Source organism: Lissotriton vulgaris, chromosome 8 (assembly GCF_964263255.1).
Source record: "Lissotriton vulgaris chromosome 8, aLisVul1.2, whole genome shotgun sequence".
NCBI classification, from domain to species: domain Eukaryota; kingdom Metazoa; phylum Chordata; class Amphibia; order Caudata; family Salamandridae; genus Lissotriton; species Lissotriton vulgaris.
In genome coordinates, this window is record NC_141696.1 from 1143462390 (window position 1) to 1143479767 (window position 17378).

A 17378-nucleotide genomic window follows, 5' to 3' on the forward strand; every position below is an offset into this window, starting at 1 on the left:
GAAGTGTGCCTCACATCGCAGGTCACACACTCGACCCTATCTTCACCTCCAGCAAATATGTCTCCTTCAGCCACACCACAGCTCTCCTTTGGACTGACCACAGCTGCGTTCACTTCACCTACAACAAGTCCACATCCAACAACCACCCCCAACCCACTCTGCGAAGAAACTGGAACAAAATCACCATCGACCAGATCTCCTCATCGCTTCTTCAAAACCCCCCCGCCCACTCCTCAAACCCCGACCAAGCAGCCACCAACCTCACCCAATGGTTATCCAACAGCGCCGACATCCTAGCACCACTGAAAAAACGGCAAATCAAACTAGGCAGCAAGAAGGCCTCCTGGTTCAACGATGATCTTAAGAAATCCAAGAAACTCTGTTGCTCCCTTGAGAAGAACTGGAAAAAAGACCCAAACACCAGCACCAAGGACGCCTTCAAAAACGCCACCCGCATTCACCACCAACTGATCCGGAACGCCAAGAAAGCCGCTTTCAAGGACCGTCTAGATAGCAACGCCCACAACAGCAAGGAATTATTCAACATCGTCAAGGAATTTACCAACCCCTCAGCCAACTCCAACGACATCACCCCCTCTCAAGCCCTCTGCGACTCCCTAGCCTCATTCTTCCACAACAAAATTGCAGACATCCACAACAGCTTCGACAACCGACCCGAAGACCAACCCACCCAACCCTCTGCAGGACCCCCACCCCCCTTGAACATCCTCAATGACTGGAACCCAATCTCCACTGAGGACACCATCCGTCTGATGAACTCTATCCACTCAGGATCCCCCACAGACCCATGCCCTCACCACATCTTTAACAAAGCAGACTCCATTATAGCACCGCACCTCCGAGACGTCATCAACTGCTCCCTCAACTCCGCAACCTTCCCGAAAAGCTGGAAACATGCCGAACTCAGCGCCCTCCTAAAGAAACCCACAGCTGACCCCACCGAACTCAAAAACTACCGCCCTATCTCACTCCTTCCATTCCCGGCCAAAGTCATCGAGAAAGCGGTCAACAACCAGCTTGCCGCCATCCTCGAAACCAACAAATCCCTCGACTCCTCACAGTCCGGCTTCCGAGCCAAGCACAGCACTGAAACCGCCCTCATCGCAGCAACAGACGACATTCGAACTCTACTGGACAATGGAGACACAGTCGCCCTCATCCTCCTCGACCTCTCCGCAGCCTTCGACACAGTCTGTTATAGCACCCTTTTACAGCACCTCAGAAACGTCGGAATCCAAGGAAAAGCACTGGAATGGATCACCTCGTTCCTCACCGGAAGAACCCAGAGAGTCCGCCTTCCACCATTCAAGTCAGAGGCCACTGAAGTCATCTGCGGCGTACCACAAGGATCTTCACTCAGCCCCACCCTCTTCAACGTATACATGAGCCCCCTCGCGGTCATCGCACGCCAACACAACCTCAACATCATCTCCTACGCCGATGACACTCAACTGATCCTATCACTCACCAGAGACCCTAACACTGCCAAAACCAACCTACATGAAGGAATGAAAGAAGTAGCCGAATGGATGAAGCACAGCCGTCTGAAACTGAACTCAGATAAAACAGAAGTCCTCATCCTAGGCACCTCCCCCTCCGCCTGGGATGACTCTTGGTGGCCAGAGGCCCTTGGAAAAGCACCCATCCCGACGGACCACGCACGTAACCTGGGCGTCATCCTGGATTCCTCACTCTCGATGAACAGACAAGTCAACGTCGTTTCTTCATCTTGCTTCAACATCCTTCGCACGCTCAAAAAAACATTTCGCTGGATCCCCACCGAAACTAGAAAAACGGTCACCCACGCACTGGTCACGAGCCGCCTGGACTACGGAAACACCCTCTACGCCGGTACTACCGCAAAACTCCAGAAAAAACTCCAACGCATCCAGAGCGCTTCAGCCAGGCTCATATTAGACATCCCGCGTAAAGAACACATCTCTGGTCACCTGAAAAACCTCCACTGGCTCCCCGTCAATAAGAGGATTACTTTCCGCCTCCTAACCCACGCACACAAAGCACTCTACGAAATCAGACCCGAATGCCTCAACACACGACTGTCCTTCTACACCCCCTCCCGCCAGCTACGATCCTCCAACCAAGCCCTCGCCATTGTACCTCGCATCAACAAAACCACCATGGGAGGTAGATCCTTCTCCTACCTGGCAGCTAAACTCACTTCCCACTCACCTTCGCCTTACTCAGAACCACCTAGCATTCAGAAAGCAACTTAAAACGTGGATATTCGACAAGTAATTCCCCACCCTTCTTCAAGCGCCTTGAGACCCTCTGGGTATGTAGCGTGCTATATAAATCTATTGACTTGACTTGACTTGACTGCGGGCTGTAAGGTTATATTAGAATATTTAAAAGTTTAGCGCTTCCCAGAAGACAATGAAGTGGCTTGGGGTTAATAATGGCAATACATTTATTCTGCTCCATCATTCCAATAACCGTCTTTCTGTTTCACACTGCTTATTTTAGAATCATTGGGTCGAATATTCTAAAACCATTATAGCCCCTTTTGCCTTGGGTTCTACTGGTTGTTAAAGGCCCACTTCCTAGTTATAGGCCTTCACCTGGAGTTTGGACCTATAACTTGAGAAGAGGGCCTTTTACAATCTTTATCCCTCAGCATTAGGCTATTATGTTATACAATATGGTCAAACATGTCTAGCTGGAATATGTGATGTAGAGGAAGAGCCAATAGTGTTGATCAATTCACAAAAACATGCAAGAGATTCACTTTGGGGGCCATCTTACTAAAGTAGAATTAACTGCATTGATACATTCAGTTTGTATATTTATGGGAACATTTTACAAATGCAAGCAGTGTGTATTCTACAGAACATTAAATTGTGAAATTTAAGAAAGATTATACCTCAGATTGGAAATGTCATTAGGGATAGAAGCAATGGTATTGTACGAGACATCCAGGACTTCAAGATTGGTAAGCAGAAAAAGTCTAGAAATAAACAACATATCATGTATATAAGTAATGAAAAGTATATCATTTATTTATTTTCATATTGCCTGAATCAGGCACTAAAGGTGCTGCATAGCTAATTAATGCAATTAAGAATATTATATATATATATTTAAATAATTAAGCAAAATCTTAAAAAGTACAAAGTGACACAAAGCATAGCAGAGCACATGGTCATTACAGAAATATAGATACATAAATAAATTACTTAAACACCACGTTTTCTAACTTTTCTGGATAGCCAGATCATCTGTCAGCAACTGGAAGAAGAATAAATACTACGAAATTATGTATGACTTTTTTATTTCAGAAATCGTGGGACTTCAGTTTCTGGTTTAATCTCGGACACTCTCAAAATTCTTTAACTTATCAGTCAAATGAGAAGTAAATAAATGAAATGCCGTGACTGTGAGCCCACCTGTTTTCACATGCGGGTGGCATGACTCACGGGTGTGATGGAGTGAGGGGTCACGCGGGAGGGTGGGGTTAGTAAAAAAAAAAAAGTTAACTTACCTGTGATTGGTCGGGACGCTGACCAGCCAGGTACCTATGGGGAGGCCATTTTCTCCATGTAGGCCAACATGGAGAAAAGGCAGCATGAATGGTTTGGTCGGCCCAAGAGGGCCGACCAAACAGTCAGCCCCGTCAGCAGTGGGCAAGCCACTCCTCCCCTGCCCCAGACCAGCCCTGCCCAGCCGACTGCCCCAAACCAAACACTTCTGCTTTCTCGCAGTGTGAGAAGCAGAAACATAAAATGGTAGTTTTACCATTTTATGTTTCTGCTTCTCGCACTGCGACAAAGCAGTGGGACAACTCTCCTCCACTCTAGTGGAGGAGCTGCTGCCTGTTTTGACCTCAATCGAAGAAGCATGCACAAGTCAATGTAAATGCCACGGCACCTGAAACATATAGTGAGTCTGACTTTAGAATGGAAGATGCATATAGATGATCGGGGTGAATTTAGGTTGACCAATCATTCCAAAGTCTAACATGTATACGGCATGAGCTGCTACTACTGACTGAAAATCTAATTTTGGTATCAATGACTAAGAACCTTAGCTGACTGCACAATGCTACCTACATGCAAATTCATATAAAAATGAGGATCAGAGGCAAAGCACGACTCAGAGGATGTAGTCAGTGGCAGCGGAATTCTCTTCATCACCAGCGCCTCAATCCAGGTCTCAAATAATGGCACCAATTAATTACAGGTATGCACTGGAAATAGAATTAAAAAGAACGTTTTGGGGAAGATGGCGGCCGTGACCCACGGCTGAGTTGCAGCGCTATGCAGTGAGGGCTCAGATATGATTATCTTCGGAAATACCCCTGTGTAATCGTTGTGCTCAAAGCTCGCTATGCTCACTAAGCGGGGGCTCCTCTCGGCACCACAAATATGTTAAGATGAATCGATACTTTGATACTTCATCGAGCGAACGGAGCTCAGGGAAGAAAAAAGAGAGAGAGCCCCTACCGCTCCGTAACGCTTAGAATCAACATTGCGGGAAAGTTAGATGCCTCTGATTGCATCTTATCGAAAGGCGCTCTTACCCGGGCTTCTGAGGGCCGCCGCTGCACTGCTCCTGAGGATCGGGTTGGTCGGCAGAGACTCCTGCAGAGCCCGCGGAGTTCACGGAGTCAGGGGGCGGGCCATTACCGGTCAGGCGGAGCTGAGCAGGGTCGGAGGCAGCAGTGATGGCAGCAGTAGCGGTAACGCGATAACCAAGAGGTTTGGAGACAGCCGACAGTGTTACCGACAGAGAGGAGCTGAGCGGCAGTTACCCCCGTGGATGGCTCCAAAGATTAACACCGGAGGTAAGCTGTCTTCAAAGAAGAGAAATGCTAATGCTAATGTAGCTACGAGCACCACAAGCGCTACAATTGCTACCACAGATGGAGTCATAGACAGTGATAAAAACGCTGTGGAATTAACTGTGGGGACCCCGATAAAACAACTGACACCAGTGGTGGGCACCCCTAAAGGGATGAGGCCCCCAGCCGTTAGAACGAGACAAGCCGCTGCTACAGCCGCCGCTACTGCTACTGTAAGCATAGTTGAGCTGATGAATCGAAAAGAAAAAGCCAAAAAACTTAAACTTAAAAACATTGAGATGGCCCCCGCTACGGGGGTAACACCTTCACTTGCTGATGAGAATGAGGAGTTTGTGCAAGAGCCTCGCCCGGACCTGGCAGCTGAGGATGTTGACAACAGGGCTCAAGGGGAAATGAATCCCTCGGTACGATCTATGCCAATGGCAGGGGATGCTGATAAAGCTGTAGGCAATGTGATTAATACACCTATGGCAGCCACTGATATGACAGCTATGTCCTCAGCTGGTGTGATGGAGCAGCCAGTTGAAGTTGAAGTTGAAGTCCTTTCCCAAGCTGCAGATATCAGCCGCGTGAGTGTTCACCAAGCGGGATCTGAGGATTCTGCCCTCTCGGCCACAGGCGAGTTAGTGGAGGAGAATGCTGTGGTTTCTCTCCCGGGGGAACAAAGACAAGGACAAAAGCCAGTAAACAACACGCAGAGCGGCATGACTGAAGGGGATAAGGAGAAGGAGAGAGAGAAAGAGAAGACCCCCAGCGAGTGTTTTTTCTCTGTTACCGAGGAGGCCGACTGGTCAGTCGATGAGGATGAGGAGCTGCATAGCTCTGATATCGATGGCAGTAATCTAGAATCAGAAAGTGATCCGGAGGGGGAACCACCAACGGCCGTGAAAACAATGTTTCCTCAAAAAGGTCAAGCGATCTAACATGGGATCATTCCCCTACTACCTCGCTACAAGGAAATTTAAATCAGGCGACTTGCTCCGTACAGAATCAGGATGCCTTACAGGCTACACACGAGACTACACAATTCTCAATGATTTCAATGATGACAATGATGGAATCAATTCATCAAGGTATTACAGCACACCGTGAAGAAACCAGATCAGACAGTCTCAAGGCCCAAGCCGCTATGAGGAAAATGAAAGTAGTGGTCAGAAAGCTCTCGAAAGCCTGTGAGAATGTAGGAGATAGGGTCTTAAACCTGGAAGAGAGGATAGTCGCCACTGAAGCGGAGGTGGCAACAGCAACTAGTTAAGTGGAATCTCTCGGTACACAGGCACAAGATGTCCAGTGGAAACTGGAGGACTTAGAAAATAGACTAAGAAGGAACAACCTTAGAGTCCTTGGGATTCCGGAAGGATGTGAGGGGCAAGATGTCAAAGCCTTCATCGTTAAAATCTTCGAAAAAGCCTTTCCAGATGTTGCTGGGTGGAACTGGACTACCGAAATCCAGAGAGCACATCGAATACCATTCAAGCTGAGGCAGAACGCTAGAGCAGATGATAAGCCCAGAGCAATTTTGATATACATAGGGAACTTCCTACTCCGTCAATCTATTGCAGAAAAAGCGAGACCAGACTCTAAAAGGGCCTTCGAGGGGGGGCTCTTCTTCGTAAGGCCAGACTTCTGCCACATTACCGTGGAACGGCGTTGGAGACTAAGACAGTTAATCAAACCTTTTCAGGACAAAAAAATACAGGTGTACCTCATCAATCCTGCCCAGCTCAAAGTAATTCATCAGGGGAAGACTATATATTTCTCCTCAGAAATCAAAGCTCAGGACTATTTAAATTCAGTATAGTATTGGTTAATGCTTAAGGAGCAACCCTTAATTCGATAAGTCTAGGGGAGGTAGATTAGTGATTGCTAAGGGTTGCTGAGGGCAATGTACGATTTCCAAAGGTTTGAGTTTCTGGTTGTTTCCACGGACTTTACAGCTTAATCAGTTGGTTCCTGTTCGTTTTCTTATATTTCAGGGGAAGGAGGTTTCCAATTAATTTCTTTGCTTGTATAAAGAGCCCACTGCTACGCTGCATCCATCACACGCACAGACTTAGTCTGCGCGCTCCTTCAGGGTGGGGGTCGGGGTTGGGGCTGGGTTCCGGGGGGGGTGTGTTGTGTTGTGGGGTGGGAGGGTGGGACAGGGGGGGATGAAAGCAAAAGAAAAGAAAGTTCATGCAGTTAAAGTGTATACTGGTACAATCGAAATAATGACAAAGGTGTTCTATTCGCATGATTTGTCCAGGAGAATAATTGATCGGTTAGACCAATGGCTATGTCTTTTGCAGGGTTATGTCTAAGCTAAATTTTGTAAGCCTTAACATAGGTGGTTTGAATAATTGGAAAAAGAGGGGCAGGTTGGAGGAGTACATTAAAATAATAGGGGCCGACATTTTATGCCTACAGGAAACCCACCTACCTTGGAAAAAAAGACACTGGTTAAATTTAAGGGGGTATGAAATTTTATCTTGCTCCTCACAAACATCAATGATAAAGGGGGTAGCAATCATTGGCAGGGTAGGGCTGGGGGGGGTCAAAAGATGTAAGGCTGATATATCTGGAAGATGGGCAATTTGTGAAATGAACATAGGCATCACTATATGTTCAATATATGGTTCCAACCTTGACGACCCAGCCGTGATGGACCATATAGAGCAGGAATTAACCAACTGGTCGGCACCAATAGTAATCTGTGGAGATTTAAATATCTCAGCAGACTTTACAAATGGGATCGTATATACAGGTCGTAAGCCACGTGTATTCAAAGCAGTATCTTCTGTCATACAATCTCATGGGTTGATTGATGTCTGGGGAAGTTTAAAGAAGGACGACCCGGGGTTCACTTATTTTTCACATCCTTTCAATAAATATACCAAATTGGATTATTTCATGATAACAGCTAATCATCTCTCTAATGTGGAAATAGCAAAGTTACCTAAGTTAATATCGGACCATAATCCCCTTGTCCTAACAATGGCCATTAACAAACAAGGGAAAAAAGTTAGACCCTGGACTTTCGATAGGAAGCTTTTAGTGGATAATATGTTATGTTATTGAGTTTTGTTATTGAGTTTTTTGTATAGCGTACAGCTACTCACAAGGAGTGTCCCGACGCTTTCCACCCTCAACTCGTATTGAAATAACACAACACAGCTAAAAACAGACAACAAAACAGAACAAAAAAACAATGGGCAGTAAAAACAGGCTAGGAGTTGAAAAGCCAGGTCTTCAGGCCCTTCCTAAACTGGAGCAAATTAGCAGTGCTCCGCAGAGAAAAAGGAAGCAAATTCCAAAGCTGGGGGGCTCTGCAGCTAAAAGACCGCCCTCCCGCGCGGGCCTTCCTCACCCGTGGAACCACCGCTCTACACAGAGCTTCCGATCGGAGGGAACGAGCTGGACGATAAAAAGTCATTCTCCGCGGCAGATATCCCGCTCCTGAGCCATGCAGAGCTTTGTGCATCAGGGTCAAGGATTTAAACTGGATCCTCTTCCTAATGGGGAGCCAATGGAGCGACTGGAGCAACCCAGACGCTCGAGCTCGTCTCCCTAGACCAAAGATCGCCCGGGCAGCAGAGTTCTGCACCACCTGAAGGCGTTGGACCAGATAATCAGGAAGGCCGAGAAAAAGAGCATTGGCATAATCTAGCCTCGAACCGACCAGAGCCTGCACTGTAATCCTCCTGTGCTCCTCAGATAACAAAGGCAAGAATTTGCGGAGCATTTTCAGTAATCCGTAGCAGGTGCCGGCCAGGCCAAGGATGTGAGTTCGGAGCGACAGCTGATTGTCTAGCTTGACGCCCAAATTTTTGCCCACCACTGAGGACTGTGCAGGAGGACTCATGTCGGGCGGCCACCAATGCTGCCACTCAGGATCGGCGACGCAACCAAAGAATAAAATCTCAGACTTTCCCGAGTTGGCCCTCAGACCGTTCCGCTGGAACCAGTCGAAGACCAGCGCAAGGCAGTCCCGGATTCTCTCTCCCACAAACTCTTGATCTTTCCCGCATGTGAAGAGGAGTTGCGTATCGTCGGCATATGAGACGATCTGGGCCCCATACTCCTCTACCAATGCCGCCAGAGGGGACATAAAGATGTTAAATAATGTGGGGCTCAACACAGAACCCTGTGGAACCCCAACTCCCAATGGCGGCATCTCGGCGGAGCTCTGGGAGACCCAGACCGTCTGACGGCGGCCTTCCAGGAAAGAAGTAAACCACCTCAGCACCGTCCCCCTCAGGCCGATGTCAGAAAGCCTAGTTAGAAGCGTCTTGTGGGGGACGGTGTCGAAAGCCGCCGAGAGATCTAACATGATCAGCATGGCCCTGCCGCCGGCGTCCAGAGTCTCTCTGATGATCTCAGTCACCTCTATCAGAGCTGTTTCCGTACTAAAATTAGGTCGGAAGCCCGATTGAGATGGATGGAGCAGATTATTAGCTTCCAAAAAACAAGAGAGAGCACCATGGGCATGTTTTTCCGTAAGCTTCGCTAGTGCTGGAAGCAGCGAGATAGGCCTGTAGTTCGCCAAGACTTCGGTGTCAAGGCCCGTTTTTTTTTAGGAGGAGGATCACCATCGCTCTTTTCCAAGAGCTAGGGACCCGTCCCTCCCTCAGGGAGGCATTAAGGATAGGGTTGACCAAAGGGTTTACCACTGCCGCCATCCTAGCCAAAAATTTGGCAGGGCAGGGGTCAAGTGGCGAGCCAGATCTGAGGTTGGCCAACAGCGTAAGAGAGGCCTCGCTGGTAACAGTAGGGAAGTCGGACAGCACTGCCACCGCAGTCTGCGGCAAGCCAAAGTCCAGCCTCGCACCCCTCCCTTCATCCGGTTCCTCCACGAAGGTGGCCTGAATGGCCTTGATCTTATTTGTGAAGAAACCAGCGAGATCGCAGGCCCAAACATCCGCCGAAGCTGGTGGGGGCGGATGGGAGCTGGGGATCGTAAACTCCCTCACAATATTAAAGATCTCCTTGCAGGAGTTCGCAGATGCCTCTATCCTCCTAGCCAGATAAACCCTCTTGGCACCGAGAATGTCCCGATGGTAAGCCTTCAGCACCGCCTTGTAGGCAAGTTTAGCCTCCCCATCGTACACAAGGCGCCAGGCCCTCTCAGCCGCCTTGCACTGCCTACGAGCCACACGGAGCGCCTCCGTAAACCACGGGGCAGAATGCCGAGCCACCGTAGACCGGGGGACAACCTTGGGAGCAAGATCTTCCAACCGATCGGTAAGCCAACGCTGCAGAGTCTCCGTGTCACTATCCAGGTCACCCGAGAGAGGACAGGGGTGTTCCAGCAGTGCCTGCTCGAGCAAGTCAGGAGTTACTCTATGAAGCGCTCTCGAGGCTGGTTTAAGCAAGGTAGGCGCTCTGAGATCCGGACGCGCGCATTCCAGCACCAGAAAGCTGATCAACCAGTGATCGGTCCAGAGCATCTGCAGGGTAGCAACCTCCATAAGCGGAACAGATGAAAACACCTGATCCAGGGTGTGCCCCTTCTCGTGTGTTGGCCCTGATACGCAAGGAATAAGACCAAGCGGAGATGTAACATCCATCAATTTGGCCGCATCGGGGTCATCCGCCACATCCAGATGGAAATTGAAGTCGCCGGCCACGATGCAGTGCTGAGTGGATAGCGCCAGCTCGGAGACAACTGTCTGTAGATCCTCTAAGAAGGAACCCACAGGACCTGGAGGTCTATAGATCAACAGCCCCTTCAGGGCCTGACCCGGGGACAATCTGATCGTGAAGGCAAGCGGCTCGGCATTCCCGATGGGGTTCAAGGGAAGTACTGAGCAGGAGACGCACTTTTTCACAACCACGGCTACTCCCCCTCCCCTCACCTTCGCTCTGTCCTGCCGGAAGATGTTGTATTCTGGCGGAATGGCGGAGAAGACATCCGGGTGGGAAGCCTCTCCGAGCCAGGTTTCCGTCAGTAGTAGGCACAGAGGATTTTCCCTGACCAAAAGGTCATGAATGTGCAGGGCATGACGACCTACCGACCTTGTGTTCAGCAGCATACAAAGATGCCTCGCATCAGTCGTTATCTGGCGTGAAACTGTAACACCAGACAAGGCAGGCCTCCAGCCGCAGGACGGGCAGCAGCGTTTGCCCCTAAACCGTCCAGGAAAAACGGAGCGACAGGAGCTTGAATGGCCCCGCAAGTCCCGCAGTGATGCAGCAGAATAGCAAATCATTGCAGCCAGAGTAGTACCGGTCAAGGTCCCCCGCCGCCCCGACGCCGCCGGGACGCTGACGGGCGCAGACGGGCAGGACTCCGGCACGACTCAGGCACAGCGAGGGCGTCAACCTGCGCGTCACGCTGCGCGTATGAGAGCAACTTTAAATAGGCTCTCACATCACCCTGCGCGCGCGGAGTCCGCTCTAAGATGGCGGCCGCCGCAGGATGAAGAGTCCCAACCCAAAATGGCGCCTAAAAAGATCCCATGAGCCCGGACCCACCGAAGTGGTGGTGATTGGACGCACCTAAGTGCGCTTTTTAAATGCAGTGAGGGGGCAGGAGGCGAACGCTAAAACTACACAAAGCCACAGTGAAAAACAAAGGTAAGACCCAGATCGAACATAAGCTCAAATAAAATAACACAAGGTTTAAAAACACAGCGCTGAAGCAGCGCGAGTAAGGCAGGGTGGTAGATGATCAAGAGTCAAGCCCCACACAAGACCGCCTTAAATAGGCTCTCACATCACCCTGCGCGCGCGAAGTCCGCTCTAAGATGGCGGCCGCCGCAGGATGAAGAGTCCCAACCCAAAATGGCGCCTAAAAAGATCCCATGAGCCCGGACCCACCGAAGTGGTGGTGATTGGAGGCACCTAAGTGCGCTTTTTAAATGCAGTGAGGGGGCAGGAGGCGAACGCTAAAACTACACAAAGCCACAGTGAAAAACAAAGGTAAGACCCAGATCGAACATAAGCTCAAATAAAATAACACAAGGTTTAAAAACACAGCGCTGAAGCAGCGCGAGTAAGGCAGGGTGGTAGATGATCAAGAGTCAAGCCCCACACAAGACCGCCTTAAATAGGCTCTCACATCACCCTGCGCGCGCGAAGTCCGCTCTAAGATGGCGGCCGCCGCAGGATGAAGAGTCCCAACCCAAAATGGCGCCTAAAAAGATCCCATGAGCCCGGACCCACCGAAGTGGTGGTGATTGGAGGCACCTAAGTGCGCTTTTTAAATGCAGTGAGGGGGCAGGAGGCGAACGCTAAAACTACACAAAGCCACAGTGAAAAACAAAGGTAAGACCCAGATCGAACACAAGCTCAAATAAAATAACACAAGGTTTAAAAACACAGCGCTGAAGCAGCGCGAGTAAGGCAGGGTGGTAGATGATCAAGAGTCAAGCCCCACACAAGACCGCCTTAAATAGGCTCTCACATCACCCTGCGCGCGCGAAGTCCGCTCTAAGATGGCGGCCGCCGCAGGATGAAGAGTCCCAACCCAAAATGGCGCCTAAAAAGATCCCATGAGCCCGGACCCACCGAAGTGGTGGTGATTGGAGGCACCTAAGTGCGCTTTTTAAATGCAGTGAGGGGGCAGGAGGCGAACGCTAAAACTACACAAAGCCACAGTGAAAAACAAAGGTAAGACCCAGATCGAACACAAGCTCAAATAAAATAACACAAGGTTTAAAAACACAGCGCTGAAGCAGCGCGAGTAAGGCAGGGTGGTAGATGATCAATACATATCGCACCTAAAAGATTGGTCCCAGTCATACTTTGATGCTAATAGATATAGTGCCTCCCGCATTGCTGTTTGGGATAGCTTTAAAGCAGGCCTGAGAGGGGAGACAATTAGCTATACTGGCCGAATGTGGAAAAGAACCAAGATAGAGAGGGAACGTCTGTTGGGTAAACTAGCAGAGGCAGAGGAACAACACAGGAAAGATGTATGTTAGGGGATCCAGGGCACCACAAGTTTAGAACGGCTGAATAGTATTAAGGCTGAAATCCAGAGACAATTGGCAAAAAAAGCTGCAGCAGTATATCAAACCCATAGAGCAGGAATGTATGAAACAGGGGAAAGTGCAGGTAGGGTCCTAGCTTTGCGGATAAGGCAGGCCACATCAAGGAATATTATCACTGAAATAAAAGAAGGGGACCAGACCTATAATAAGTCAGATGAAATTCTTGATGTTTTTAGGAGATTCTATCAAGATTTATATAAGGAAGATTCGGATATGGACAAGTTGGGTATAAATTGGCCGGAAATGGGTACTAAACTTACTCTCAGTCAGAGAGAAATTTTGGAACGAAGCATAACTACAGACGAACTATCCGAGGCACTACAGGATTTAGCAACTGGTAAGGCAGCAGGCCCCGATGCCATACCCCTGGAGGTCTATAAATGCTTAAGGGAAGAAACAATACCTCTGTTACTGGATTTATTTAATGGGGTTATGAACACCGGGGTTATTCCGGAATCTTGGACCGAAACAAATATTGTGGTCTTCCACAAGAAGGGGAAACCTAAAGTAAGCCCCGGCTCCTACAGACCAATATCGCTAATAAATAGCGACAATAAATTATATGCTAAAATCATGGCGACGCGGCTGGGTAGGATCATCGGGACCCTGGTCTCCCCCTGGCAGCATGGTTTTGTTCCAGGTAGGGGTACGACTGACCACATAAGGAGAGCCATTACACTATTTGATATACACGCTGCTGGGGGGGGGGAGGGTCGCGATGACCCTCCTTGACGCAGAAAAAGCTTTCGACCGCGTCAGGTGGAGCTTTCTGTGGAGAGTGATGGGAGATAGAGGTTTCGGTCCTAGATTCTTGCAGGCAATTCGGGCTATGTATTCCAATCCAACGGCTAGTATCCATCTTATGGGTGAGCACTCTGGGCAGATCCACATATCAAGAGGCACGCGACAAGGGTGCCCGTGCTCGCCCATCCTTTTTGCATTGTATATAGATCCCTTAATAACTCTCTTAATGAATAGTAAAATCAAGCCAGTTGTTACCAATGGATTCCATACTAAGGTTCTCGCCTACGCGGACGACGTAGCTATAATAACTACGGATCCCGATAGCGCCTTGAGGGAAATAGTTAGAATTACCTCTGAATTTGGCAGATTATCCGGATACCGTTTAAATGCAGCCAAGACGCAGGTATTATGTACCAGCAATATAACTAAAATGGACAATAGATATGTGGACTCAGTAGTTTACTTAGGTATTACAATCAATGCCCAGCCAAGGGATATTATCAAAGATAACTTTGAGCCGTTATTGGTAAAGATCAAACAGGACCTAAGAAGAATAGACAAGCTCCATCTATCAATTATAGGAAGGGCTAATGTCATAAAAATGTCCATCTTCCCCAAGATTCTATATAAATTTAGGTCTATCCCCTTCAGAATAGAAGACACACTGATTAAGGAAATGGAGTCTATCTTCATGAACTTTGTATGGCAATATGGCAAGGTCAGGAGATCTAATAAATTTCTGTCCCTTCCCCAAGAAAAGGGTGGGCTGGGAATACCAAATCTCAGGTTTTACAACTGGGCTTGTCTCCTCACAGAGATGACTATACTCTTCTTCCCAGAGGACATTAGGTACAGTCAGGGAGACATTCCCTCTATCTATCATCTGGCACTTGGGAGGGAAGTATATGGGATACTGTTGAGGAATCACGACAAGCGTTTTTTTAAGTCATTTGGTTACAAGATACTTGAAGATATCTGGGGGGTATGGTCCTCTATACATAAAAATCAGAATATCCCAAGATATAACCAGCATACCTTACTATGGAACTCAGATCTATTCCCGCATCTAAGCGACGATGGCCCATGGAAACACTGGGAAAGACAGGGGATTACTACATTAGGCCAAGTAATGATAAAAGATGTTTGTAGGCCCCTCGAATTGTTGAGGACACGGTTTTCATTACTAGGCGGTCAAGAGTTCAAGTATATGCAGCTGGTTAATATAATTAAATCAAAAAGTCCGCGCTTGAATATATCCAAAGGATGTGCACTACTAGATTATATGAAAGGTGGTGGTCGTAGAATCAGGGAATTTTACGGGTTATTTCTGGAGAGTCCCCCGATGACTTGATCAAGACAGAGGAAAGTTGGGCCTCTAAATTGGATGATCCAGACATCGACCTTGATAGAGCAATAGCAATGGATAAAAGGTTTTTGCGATCATCAAGTCTAAGAGCACAACATTTTAAGACCCTTTTTAACTTATATTACACACCAGCTAAATTGTTTAAATGGGGAAAGAGGACGGACTATAACTGTCCCAGATGCGGTATTGGGCCAGCAGATGTATTGCATATGTTCTGTAGTTGTGAAAATTTGGGCCCTATTAAAAAGGAAATCGAAAAGTTTTTAGAGGGGTTGCTAGCTGTCAGAATAGACCTATCCCCTACTCTTTTAATACTTGGTTGTGATGCAAAGCTGGGTTTGAGTACAGAGTTTGAGGCGCTGGTTTTTATATCGACAGCCGTCTTCAGGATATTAATTGCTGCTGCATGGAAGGATGTCGAGCCCCCAACCTTTCAAATGTGGATTTGTAGGTTGTTAGGGATCCACAACATTGAGTCAGAACTGTATGCCCTAAAAGGAATTAAATCTAGGGAAATGGGGCTACGGATATGGGCACCAGTGGCTACGTGGAGGACGTCCAGGTGTGGGGTCCTATAGCTCATGTTGATGGCCGGACTTGTCTATGATCTTAATGGTTTATTCCCTTTCGCCTTATTAATTTTCTCTACTTGTAAATAATGTTTCATGCTATTATTCGTCTCCACTATATGTATCATGTGTATTTATATATTTATATATATATATATACTTATTTATTACATTACATTTTGCTGTTTCTAATGTACACTATGCTGCTATGAACTTTCAATAATAAAAAAGAAATTAAAAAAAAAAAGAAAATAGAATTAAAAAAATATAAATATATATGGTCATCCATGAATATCTCCTGAAGGATGGCTTTCTGCCTTTTTAAATCAGAAGCACAGGACGCATGCAAGTAGCTCAGAGTATCCTCTGGATGTGGGCTCCAAAGAATTCAGGATTCAGCAATTTGTTATCTAAGCGGCACCATGTTTAGATTTAATAATATGGTTTTTGAAATTCTACCTTGTCTCCACACCTGTCTGTAGCTTCAACCAGATAATCAGAAGTAGGTTTACCGATAAACCAAGACCTTGACTAAAAGCTTAGTGCTAATTCTGTTTTAGGGGCTAAGTCCCAATTGGGACCAGATGTACAATACTTTGTTTTAATTACAAATGGCCCAATTCACAGAGTCAGGCCATTTGCAAATGAAAAAAGGCATTTTTCAATGTAAAAGGCCCAATTTGAGTCCTTTAGCAAGGGGCGTGTTTAACGTGTCCCTTTCTAATACTGAATTGCATTGGTATGTGTGAATGTTTTGCGACCGAAATGCATGTCATTTTTAGGTCGAGCATTCGAGACCTCTTGTATACTTTAGTATACCTATTTGCTTACTTGAATATGTGGACACGAGTCGGACGCGCGCTTTTTCAGTGTCAGATTTGTCCTTGTGAGCGCGCGTTTGCTGCTGGCATGAGCTGTGAGCGTGTACGCCGGCGTCAGCAGCGTCTGTTCTCGCGCTCCCCCATGCTTTCACTTTTGCGACGCCACATGAGCCTCTTGCAGGCACCTTCACTGCCGCCGACCTCTCCCCCACAGTGCTTGTTGTCAAGGTCAAGAGGCCCTCGGATTCCATCCCTAAGAGGGGCGCTCGGGGATTGTTTCATTTCCACTGACGCTGCGGCTAAAGGATGCACCTGCTTGAGATGCCGGCGAGGAACCGGGATGAGTCCAATATAACGCCTTGAAGTGGTGCAAGGTTTTCATGGTTTAAAACCCCCTTAAGTAAATAAATATCAAATCAACAGAATATATGAATAAATAATATAACAATACGTCACGCTGGTGTTCCAGTATTTTAGAAAGTGACTTGCATATACGTGTGCGTGTTGTGGCATCATTTTTCTTTGATTAATGTGTTGGGAAGGTGGAAACAAAGCGAACAAACATGGACCACTTGTGCGACTGACTTTTAACAGTCATAACCCCTGATATTCATTGAAAACTGAGGGGCAAAGTAAAGTTGGCAACGGAATGCTGATTTCTATGCGACAGGTGACTTGCTACTTTCGGGAATTACGTCAGTTGTTTCCAATTAACCGGGCAGATCGCGTCTCCTGTGGTCCTCCTGCAGACTTCTCGCATCATTTCTATTTGCTTCATCGAGAAGTGAGAGCTGCTCAGGGCACGGGGCGCTCTTGTCTTTTGCAACACTTCAGTGTAAACACATCTGATGCCAATCTCGGCGCCCGGGGCCTCGAGAGGGCTGAAAAGTAACTCTGCACAACCTGCCTTTGGGATGACATTGCAGTGTTTTGCATAATCGACCAACGATTCAGAGGTTTCAGTGCTGTCCGTAATTCGAATATGTGTGTTTCTTTGTTAGGTTAATGTGGCATCGTCAATGAGTTGTGATTGATTGTTCTTGTTCTGTGACAAATATTCTCTTG

At 47.6% G+C, this 17378-nt stretch overlaps 1 protein-coding gene across 2 annotated transcripts in view; it reads right to left on the bottom strand.

The window, feature by feature from the left end:
• Positions 1 to 17378, bottom strand: part of LRRC63 (leucine rich repeat containing 63) — a 467503-nt gene that overhangs the window by 59932 nt on the left and 390193 nt on the right. For both annotated transcript variants that reach the window (XM_086935002.1, XM_086935001.1), the window contains exon 10: positions 2903 to 2986. In XM_086935002.1, coding sequence (XP_086791128.1) covers positions 2903 to 2986 — 84 coding nt within the window. The remainder of the gene's footprint in view (positions 1 to 2902; positions 2987 to 17378) is intronic.